Source organism: Macadamia integrifolia, chromosome 12 (assembly GCF_013358625.1).
Source record: "Macadamia integrifolia cultivar HAES 741 chromosome 12, SCU_Mint_v3, whole genome shotgun sequence".
In the NCBI taxonomy this organism is placed as follows: Eukaryota; Viridiplantae; Streptophyta; class Magnoliopsida; order Proteales; family Proteaceae; genus Macadamia; species Macadamia integrifolia.
In genome coordinates, this window is record NC_056568.1 from 24,497,391 (window position 1) to 24,508,669 (window position 11,279).

The window sequence follows — 11,279 nt, forward strand, 5'->3', positions numbered from 1 at the left end:
CCCCCCCCCCAAAAAAAAAATTCTACTGAGGACTTTTCAACAATAAATGAATTCCTCGTCAACAAATAGACACCACTTACTTTCCCTTCGGTAGCATGTCTCTCAGCTTGGCCAAGGTCCTCATAAGATAACCATTCTCGTACGGTGTTTGATTCATACACGGAATTCTCTTTCTCTCTCTCTCCTTACTATAGGGGCCCGTTTGATAACGTTTCTGCCGTTTCTGTTTCAAGAAACGGCAGAAACATAAATTTCCGTTTCTAGAAATAGAAACAAAATTGAAGGTGTTTGATAAGTCATGTTTTTAGAAATCAATGGTAACAAGTGAAAGAATTGCCACAAGTCGTTTCCAGAAACGGCCTTGTTTCGCCTGGGTCTTTTCTTGAACCAAAAATAAGTAAAAATTTCTATTTCTATTTCTAAAAATAAGTGAAACGAAACAGTTTTATCAAATGCTTTTTGCTCCGTTTCTGTTGTTTCTGGAAACAGAAACGGCAGAAACGCGTTTCTTGAAACATGTTTCTTGAAACATTATCAAACGGCCCTAGTCTTCACATTGAGTGATTCCATGTGTAGATCAGACACTATAAGAGAAAGGTTTTGGTATGAGGACCTGATCCAACAAGCTCTAGGCCTCTGGACTAAGTGGAGTCCATGTGTTGATCACAGGTGTGCTAGTATGGTTCTCGTACATGAATATGATCTTGACTCTAAAATGACTTAGACATACCAGTACAGTTGCTTTGATGACAGTATCACGGTCATAACCATGCATCAATTTTTCCTCAGGCAATACTGATAGCATCAGGTCTATAAAGTCCTCCTGTGCATCATCATCACCTGATGAAAGTTTCTGCTTATTCTTATCAAGATGAAGATGAACTTCCAGCCACTTCCCAATTAGAATGTCAAGTTTCTTCGCAACAGATTTCATGGCTTTCAAATGTCCTTGCAAGTCCATCCATTCAAGGTAAGGCACCAAATCCGACGGGACGAGGATCCCACTCAACCTTACAAGTTCCTCAATATTTTCCTCGAATTCCTGAGCTTCATTCTTATCTTTGGCATCATCAAAGGTATTGAAATATCGTTTCCCTGCGATCATCTTGGTGATAACATTGAAATTCAAGCGACAGAACCAACGATCTATCTCCACCGGAACTGGAGCAGCACCACCCTTATCCTCAGCCCAATATGAATACAACTCTTTGATGCATCTATCAACCTCAGCCGCTGTTATGTGCTTGAGCTTGTCAAGTCGATTCTTGGAGAGGAGTTCAAGGGTGACCATCTTCTTGATATCACGCCAATAGGGGCCATGAGGGGCAAATGTGAAGAAAGCATAATTGTAGCCCATGTACTTGCCTGCAGCAGTTGGTGGGCGTGTGGCAAAGACCTTGTCGTGGATGGTGAAGAAGTCCTTGATCACATCCAAGCTGCTCACTACAAAGGCTCTATGAACGCCGAGACGAATTGTGAAAATTGGGCCATGTTTGTCGGCAAAGGCACTAAGTGATCGGGCAAGGGTTACTCCACCCCTTAGCAGCATATAGAGGTGGCCAATGATGGGTAAAGCACCAGATGGTTCAGGGGGCTGGGGGCTTTTGGGCCTTGACCTTTTCCCTAAATATTTGTGAAGGATGATCATGAAGGCAACGATGGCTAGGAAATGGAAAAGAAAGGCTTCCATGGCTGAGTGTGGGATTAGTGAATGCATAAGTAGAGAATTAAGGGTGGCTCATCCTGTATTTATATGATTAAGAATTAGAAGAAGTCATTTTTGACTCTTAACTTACAGACGACTTTGAAAAATGAAGACCCCACGGAAGCCCGCGGATTAAGGGCTACTAATTTATCACGGCATTATCATGTGTCTCCATCAACTGTGTGAAATATCATTTAAAACAATTTTTTGGAAAGCGTTTTTCCGACTTTAGAGAGAAAAAATATATTTTTTGTTCTTTCACTCCAACGCTACTCAATGCAACACGACAAATTGGATAGAGTTGAAATTTTGGAGATTTTCGGTGTTTATTAAAAAAAAAATAAAAATTGGAGATTGGTAGCACTCTACTTCACATATTAGGTTTAGTTAAAAGGGAATTAGTCAAATGATAAAATAAGGCTCTAAAATCTACTGAAAAAATGAACCTTTTTATTTGAAAAGAAACTACAGAGTACAGACCGAGAATACAAGGGAGCATGTGATCAATATAAGGATATATGTTCATGCGAGAGAGTATAACTGAATTTGAGTTGAGAAATTTTGCTGTGTGGCCAATTATGGTCATTTCCCAAAGATCCATACCTTTGCTGAATGTACTACTGCCACTGCATAATATTTCTTAAATTTTATGTAAGAAAATGGAGATTACCCAAAAAAATTCATCAATATCTTCATGTATATTGTCCCATTAGAAAAAAATAAAAACAATTCATGATTGATTGGTGAATTATTTCTGATGTGAATTAATGATATCCTTCATCTATATAGCAACAATAATATTATATCATTGTGAAAAGTTTATATAGCAATGATAATAAATAAATAAGTAAAATACTACAGCTTTAAGCCTTCTTTTTGACCGAGATTGAATTTAGAGAGAGAGAGAGAGAGAGAGAGAGAGAGAGAGAGAGAGAGAGAGAGAGAGAGAGAGAGAGAGAGGATGTCAAAATTTCAATAAATATTATGTGGAGAGCAATATCTGTGGTCAGCGGATTTGGTAGTGTCTCATTGCTCAATTCATATCTATCTATGGAATGGACATTGAATGTAATAGTCCACCTTTGATTTTTTTTTTTCTTATTTGTTATTATTTTATTTTTGGTGACAAAATTTCGATAACCCACGCAGCAACCTCTCATAGCTCTTGTCCATATCTATGCTTGAAATGGACATTGGATGTAATATTGTCGTAAGTTAACTCTTTGGATGCTCAAGAATATTTGCTTATCATTTTGGCAATCAAGAAGTCTAAGCAATTTAATTATTATGAATTTTATATAAATGAAAGATTGTCAGTATATTGTAAGTTAGCATCTACTGTGTTTATGTCTTTTTCTTTTCTTTTGAAATGATCCCCTAACTTTCTTGTATGATACTTCATTCGGTACCCTAATTAGTATTGTTCGTTAGCTTACTATCTATTGGCCGATGGTATACCTATCCCTCTTGTTTTTATATAGGAGCATCAAATCATACATGAGCAGTACCACTATGAAAATGTCAAAGTCACCACTTATTGCAATTGCCATGTCTGGATAAAAATATGGTTAAACCAATATTGGTCACAATGTCGTGGAGGAATTGATACGACTTAGTATTCTAGGAAATAAGTCGATAAACGAAAATCCTAAGGCTAGAAACCTAGGACTCTCATTGAAGAAAGAGAAGTTCGGCTTCACAGCATAGTAAAGTCTCCAATACAAGATTTCTTTCAAATGAATGCTCTTGGGGGAGATTGACAGTTGTTGCTTAAAGCTCAATGATCAATGTTTTCTTGGCTTGGCATCTCAAGTAATCGATACTTCAGAGGAGTTGATCAAAAAGATCTTTCACACAAGAGTAATCATTTGAATGGCGTCCAACAAAGCATACACATTAAATAATAACCTTCTTCAACACTTAGCAAACATAATAGAGTCACCAAAACAATATTAGCTATAATCAATATTTCGATAATTCATGATTTTTTCTATTTGTTTATGTACATTCATGTTAGGGTTAGGGGGATTATTTTTCCTCCTCATTCATGAACCATTTTTTTTAATAAAATGATGTCTTTTAAACATTTTTGGCTTGTTGCTTAGGGTTATTCTTTTTTTTTTTTCCACTAAAAGATCATATAAAAAATCAATGAAAGGAAAAATAGAATACATAATTAATGTCTAGGCATACTTCCAACGAATTTAGGGTTACTCTTTACTTCTTCTAACATGTAGTGTTTCATTACTCTTTAATTATTAAGGGTTTATTGTTGTTTTCGCCAATAAATTATTTTGTCTCATCCCTTATTAACCAATGACTTGTTAAGGAATTCATGGGGGCTTTACATATAGTTTACTATATCGGCTTTTCAGTTTATGGTTTTATTTCTTGTGTTAGATATTAAATTTTATTGGACCTAAACACTATACTTGCTAGCGATGTGTCAACACCTCTAATATTTGATACATTAAGATTATGATAGCATGCATGAATGATTATAAATTGACATATGATATGCAATAGCATGTTACCACATTCTAGGAGAAATCTAAAAATTAGGAGTAGCTTGATTGCCACTATAGCAGATTGGCCATGAAATTTTGAAGATGTCTAACTAATTATCGCTCATTTTGTTATTGATAACTTCATAATTGTTGTGGTTTAGAATTATGAGATTAACGTTCAGTAGCCTTATAGGTCGAAAAAAATTCAAATAATTTTGAAGCAATTTAGAGCTTTATGTGATAGTCTACCAATCAAGTTTGGCCGCAAACATCCTAAGAGTGTACATCTTTCTTGATGCGTTGACATAATTGATTAACTTTATGGGTCACTTCTTATGCTCATTGAGTGAGCCATGAGCATGTTGCAATTTGAACTAATATGATAGATCATAATAATGCAATAGATTGCTCTCTAAATCGAATAAATATGTTATTAAAATTAATTATTCTAGAATCATTGAATTGCGTGAAGCTCAAGCATTATGGATTATAAGTAAACATGCATCTTATGTCTTTTCGATAAGACCTTCACCTGCTACGGTCCTCAATAATGTATCAATTTTTAGAACGGCTCAATTTTTTTTTTTTTAATTGCCACAAAGAACTTTTGTTCACCCTTGTCACCATATATTTTGACATGAAAGTGAATGAATCTTGGGAAAATTACATGATTACCCACTTTTGGGTTTCTTTTTACAAAATTACCCATCAAAAGTTTCAGTTAACAAAAATACCAAAAATTAGGTTTCCCTTTACAAAATTACCCACTTAAAGTTCAAGTTAACAAAAAAATCCAAAATTGAGTTTGGGTTTACAAAACTACCCACTCAAAGTTTTAGTAATAAAAAAATACACATTATATGTGGAAGATGAAGAATAGGAAAATTACATGATTACCCATTTTTGGGTTTCCCTTTACAAAATTACCCAAAAAAAGTTTTGGTTATCAAAAATACCCAAAACTGGGTTTGGTTTTACAAAACTACCCAAAATAGTGAGTCTTCATCTTCAATATATAATCATTTTTTTTTTATTACTGAAACTTTGAGTGGGTAGTTTTGTAAACACAAACTCAATTTTGGGTATTTTTGTTAACTGAAACTTTTAGTGGGTAATTTTGTAAAGGGAAACCCGTAAGTGGGTAATCAAGTAATTTTCCCATGAAGAATCACTATTTTGGGTAGTTTTGTAAACCCAAACCTGATTTTGGGTATTTTTGTTAACTGAAACTTTGGGTGGGTAGTTTTGTAAACCCAAACATAATTTTGGGTATTTTTGTTAACCAAAACTTTTTGTGGGTAATTTTGTAAAGTGAAACCCAAAAGTGGATAATCATGTAATTTTCCCATGAATCTTTCTTTGTTCAGTTTATAATGATCAAATTCGGTTTCTCAGAATTTTGAATCATTTAAGATCCAGTATAATACAAATATAAAAAAGTGATATTTGAGTGAACTTTCAGAATATGTGTCTTATAGGAATTGAGACTGAAACAAGAGAGAAAGACTACAATAGAATTTAGATAAACTTATTAAGATACAACAGAGAAAGTAAAACAAAGTTACAACAAGGGAATCTATCTACTATAGGATTCTTTATGAAAACAAACCATACGATATCCCTATCACAAGAGATGCACTCTCACTTTTTCCTATTAGAACTCTTTCGAGTCTAGTTTTCATAGAGCTTAGAAGGCAAGCGTGGGGTGAGAAGAACATGAAGAGGGTTTGCTCTAGGTAAGGTGAGGCTTATAGCTTCAGTCATGTCCACTGGTCCATGCGAAGTGGTCATAATATCAAATCCATGGAGAAGACGAGCAAGTGTCAAGTGGAAGATCTGTGTGGCCAAGGTGATACCAGGGCATAGCCTCCTACCGGCACTGAATGGGATATACTGGAATTGTTGAGCCTTGAAGTCTGCGTCTGCATGGGATGTGAGAAATCTTTCAGGTTGGAACTCATCAGGGTCTGACCACACACTAGGGTCTCGGTGCAGTTTCCATACGTTTACAAACAAAGGTGTGCCTTTGGGGACATGATATTCACCCAATTGGCAGTCTTCCATGGCCTCACGTGGCAATACAGGTCCAGGTGGATATAAGCGTAGTGTCTCTTTAACAATGGCTTGAAGGTAGACGAGGTTCTTAATATCTGATTCATCCACGTTTCTATCTTTGCCAACATAAGCATCCAACTCATCTTGGGCTTTTTTTAACACTATGGGATGATTCAAGAGTAAGGCTAGGGCCCATGTTAAGGCTATGAACGTTGTGTCGGTGCCACCTACGATAAGAGTCTACAAAAAAATAAAAAATAAAAATACAAAAATTAATGAAGAAGCTATTTTTAGATGGGTAAGCTAATAATGATCAGTGATAAGTGACAACTACTATTAGTTAGCAGTTAAAAGATGGAGACAGGATTAATGAAGCACACCAGCATGTTCAAACATCAAATTAATTAAGATGTAGTAGCTTTTAAGTCTTGAGAGTTTTCTATTAATTGAATGTAATTTGATGGCTCACCCAACTACTACCTATATATTTCAAGTAATATTTAATGAGGGGACGGAATCGAAATTGTCTGCAACGAGTAGTGAGGTGCAGTAAGCATACAATGACTGGGAGGGCACGGCCATACACCCCGGTCGTTGGATGCTCACTACACCTCACCATCTCACCATCTCACCACCTCATCGTAGACAATTTTGGTACGAGGGGGAAGGGAGGACTCCCAAAATACTACTGAGAACTTTTCAACAATAAATGAATTCCTCATCAACACATGAACTCCACTTAGATTCTCTAAAGTAGCATAGGTCTTTGAGCTTGGATCAAGTCCTCATAAGAGAACCATGCATTCTTGTACGGTGTCTGATCCACATATGGAATCCACTCTCTCTCTCTCTCTCTCCTTACAATAGCTCTTCACATTGAGTGGTTCCATGTGTAAATCAGGCACTATACGAGAATGGTTCTGGGATGAGGACCTGATCCAACAAGCTCTACGCCTCTGGACTAAGTGGAGTCCATGTGTTGATCACAAGTGTATATGAGAATGGTTCTTGTACATGAATATAATCTGGACTCCAAATTAACTCAGACATACCAGTACAGTTGCTTTGATGACAGTATCACGGTCATAACCATGCATCAATTTTTTCTCGGGCAATATTGATAGCATCAGGTCCATAAAGTCCTCCTGTGCCTCCTCATCACCTGATGAAAGTTTCTGCTTATTCTTATGAAGATGAAGATGATCTTCCAGCCACTTCCCAATTAGAATGTCAAGTTTCTTAGCAACAGATTTCATGGCTTTCAAATGTCCTCCCAAATCCATCCATTCCAGGAAAGGCACCAAATCCGACGGGACGAGGATCCCACTCAACCTTACAAGTTCCTCAATATTTTCCTCGAATTCCTGAGCTTCATTCTTGTCTTTGGCATCATCAAAGGTATTGAAATATCGTTTCCCCGCGATCATCTTGGTGATGACATTGAAATTCAAGCGACAGAACCAACGATCTATCTCCACGGGAACTGGAGCAGCACCACCCTTATCCTCAGCCCAATATGAGTATAACTCTTTGATGCATGCATTAACCTCAGCCGCTGTTACGTGCTTGAGCTTTTCAAGTCGGTTCTTGGAGAGGAGTTCAAGGGTGACCATCTTCTTGATATCACGCCAATAGGGGCCATGAGGGGCAAAGGTAAAGAAAGCATAATTGTAGCCCATGTATTTGCCTGCAGCACTTGGTGGGCGTGTGGCAAAGGCCTTGTCATGGATGGTGAAGAAGTCCTTGATCAGATCCAAGCTGCTCACTGCAAAGGCTCTATTAACGCCGAGACGAATTGTGAAAATTGGGCCATGTTTGTCGGCAAAGGCACTAAGTGATCGGGCAAGGGTTACTCCACCCCTTAGCAGCATATAGAGGTGGCCAATGATGGGTAAAGCACCAGATGGTTCAGGGGGTTGGGGGCTCTTGGGCCTTGACCATAAATACTTGTAAAGGATGATAATGAAGGCAACAATGGCTAGGTATTGGAAAAGAAGGGCTTCCATGGCTGAGTGTGGGATTAGTGAATGCATGAGTACAGAATTAAGGGTAGCTCATCCTGTATTTATATGATTGAGAATTAGAAGAAGTCATTATTGACTCTTAACTTACAGACGACTTAGAAAAATTAAGACCCCACGGAAGCCCACGGATTAAGGGCTACTAATTTATCACGGCATCATCATATGTCTCCATCAACGGTGTGAAATATTATTTAAAACAATTGTTTGGAAAACGTTTTTTTGACTTTAGAAAGAAAAAATAATATATTCTTTCTTTCACTCCAACGCTACTCAATGCAACATGACAAATTGGATAGAACTGAAATTTTGGAGATCTTTTACCATAATAAAATAAAATAAAATAAAATAAAATTGGAGATTGGTAACACTCTAGTTCACATATTAGGTTTAGTTAAAAAAAGAATTAGTCAAAATGATAAATTGAGGCTCTAAAATCTAATAAAGAAATGAACATTTTTAATTGAAAAGAAACTACAGAATGAAAATACAAGGGAGCATGTCAATATATCTATGCTATGAAATGGACATTGAATGTAATTGTCCACTTTGATTTTTTTTTTTATTTGTTATTATTTTATTTTTGGTGACGAAATTTCAATAACCAATGCGGCAACCTCTCATAGCTCTTGTCCGTATCAATGCTTTGAAATGGACATTGGATGTAATATTGTCCTAGGTTAACTCTTTGGACATGCTCAAGAATATTTACTCACCATTTTGGGAATCAAGGCAATTTTATAATTATGAATTTAATATAGAAGAAAGGTTGTCAGTATATAGAAAGTTAGCATCTACTGTGTTTATCTCTCTTTCTTTTCTTTTGAAATGATCCCCTACCTCTCTTGTATGATACCTCATTCGGCACCCTCATCAGTATTGTTCATTAGCTTACTATATACTGACGGCATACCTAACCCTTTTATTTTTATATATGAGCATCAAATCATAAATGAGTAGTACCACTATGAAAGTGTCAAAGTTACCACTTATTGCCAGGTCTGGATAAAAATATTGTTAAACCAATATTGGTCACAATGTCGTGGAGGAATTGATACAACTTAGTATTCTAGGAAATAAGTCGATAAATGAAAATCCTAAGGCAAGAAACGTAGGTCTCTCGTTGAAGAAAGCGAAGTTTGGCTTCTGAGCATAGTAAGGTCTCCAATACAAGATTTCTTTCAAATGAACGCTCTTGGCGAAGTTTGGCTTCTGAGCATAGCAAGGTCTCCAATACAAGATTTCTTTCAAATGAACGCTTTTGGCGAAGATTGACCGTTGTTGCTTAAAGCTCAATGATCAATATTTTCTTGGCTTGGCGTCTCAAGTAACTGATACTTCAGAGGAGTTAATCAAATAGACCTTTCTCGGAAGAGTAATCATTTGGATGGCGTCCAACAAAGTATACACATTAAATAATAATATTTTTCAACTCTATGCAAAAATAATAGTCACCAAAACAATATTAGCTATAATCAATATTCCAATAATTCATGGATTTTTCTATATGTTTATATACTTTTATGTTAGGGTTAGGATGATTATTTTTCCTCCTCATTCGTGAACCATTTTTCTCAATAAGATGATTTCTTTCAGACATTTTTAAGTTGTTGTTTAGGGTTACTCTTTTTTTTTTCCCCCTGCTAAAAGATCATATAATAAATTAATGAAATAAAAAATGGAATATAAAATTAACGTCTAGGCATACCCAGACAAATTTAGGGTTACTCTTTACTTACAACTGTAGTTTAGTTTAATCATAGGGGAAATAATGAAAACTCCTTAGTCAAACGGTTCCCACGCCTTGACATAGAGAGTAGTGAAATGACACCTCCACCACTGTGAAACCCAAAAAACCCATCCCTGTTGATGTCTATATGCGCCTCCTCATTAACCCAATGGCCAAACTCTAAGACGGTCAACCATCAATTGCACTAATTGATTGGCACATGAAAAATCATAGGACTCCATTTTATATCAGTCTATTAGGCTTCCTTTGATTTTATTTAAAGACTTTGGGAGCCTTTTTGCCTAACTTCTGCACTCCAGCTGGAAAATATCTATCCAGTCTTAGAACCCAAAATAGTTGAAAATGATCATTGTTCATTCATTTGTATGCTTGCACTGGGCTATTGAGCTTTCGTTCTTCGTTTTACCTTTAGAAGAGTGTTGGAAGGGTTGTTAGTGGTGAGCTTAGGAAAAAAATTAGGTTTAGAGTATGAACTCAAACACTTGGTTATTGTTGAGCCCGGAAAAAACAAATGTGAAGGTCAGATCAATAACATGGAAAATTTATTGGTTAAGTGGAAAGTCCAAGCTGGGTGGAATCTCTTAGTATTGGACGTCGTCAAGTTGCAAAACCACTCTAAATTCACTGTGTCTTTCCCATCTCAATTGTGTTTCACACTTATTTCTTATAACATGTAGTGTTTCATTAATTGAGTTTGGGTAACTAAGTTCTAATTTTCATTTATTTTTTCTTACCCAATTCATCACCTCTTAGGTTGCTTTGATCCACCACCTCTTGATTGAACATCTAAGAGAGTGTGGGGATTCTTTTCCATTCCTTCTCATATAACTAACACTCTCTCTCCTCCTTGAAATTGTGGGTCTCTATTTAATAACTGATTATTATATATTGATTGATGTGGCATGGGATATTTCTTCCACACTGATAACTTGGGGAACCCTTACCCATATAAATATGGATCAGGATTCTCTCTTGAGCGTTGATTGTTCATGTCTTGCCCATAGCTATTTAAGGGATCGACACGTGTCCAAAGGTGATTCAAAGGCTTTGGACATGACCCCTTTATTCTTATCGGTAAAAACACAATCGTTGGATCACCTTAGACACGTGTCGATCGTCTAAATAACTATGAGAAAATCTATAAATATGTCTCTTGTTCCTATCGAAATATTTTTTGCCACTAGCTCCTCTTCAAATGTGGTGTGTCTTTTCGTTTATTTATTTATTTTGATCTAACAAGA

At 36.3% G+C, this 11,279-nt stretch overlaps 2 protein-coding genes across 2 annotated transcripts; both read right to left on the reverse strand.

Moving 5' to 3' along the window:
- Window positions 1-628: 628 nt before the first annotated feature.
- On the reverse strand, window positions 629-1,690 carry LOC122094818 (cytochrome P450 CYP82H23-like). Its single transcript, XM_042665413.1, has one exon. It carries the CDS (start codon window positions 1,688-1,690, stop codon window positions 629-631), a length of 1,062 nt encoding a protein of 353 aa, XP_042521347.1.
- Window positions 1,691-5,707: 4,017 nt separating this feature from the next.
- On the reverse strand, window positions 5,708-8,314 carry LOC122057355 (cytochrome P450 CYP82D47-like). The gene is made up of 2 exons (XM_042619427.1): window positions 7,320-8,314; window positions 5,708-6,507 (listed from the first exon to the last, which is right to left on the reverse strand). Exons 1-2 carry the CDS (start codon window positions 8,298-8,300, stop codon window positions 5,884-5,886), a joined length of 1,605 nt encoding a protein of 534 aa, XP_042475361.1. The 5' UTR covers window positions 8,301-8,314; the 3' UTR covers window positions 5,708-5,883.
- Between the last annotated feature and the right edge of the window lie 2,965 nt (window positions 8,315-11,279).

Excerpts from the sequence above, each read along its gene's own strand:
- LOC122094818 (XM_042665413.1), bottom strand. The coding sequence starts at position 1,690 with ATGGAAGCCTTTCTTTTCCATTTCCTAGCCATCGTTGCCTTCATGATC.
- LOC122057355 (XM_042619427.1), bottom strand. The coding sequence starts at position 8,300 with ATGCATTCACTAATCCCACACTCAGCCATGGAAGCCCTTCTTTTCCAA. Across the intron at positions 6,508-7,319 it reads TCATCAAAGCAACTGTACTG|ACTCTTATCGTAGGTGGCAC; the intron begins GTATGTCTGAGT and ends ATTTTTTTGTAG.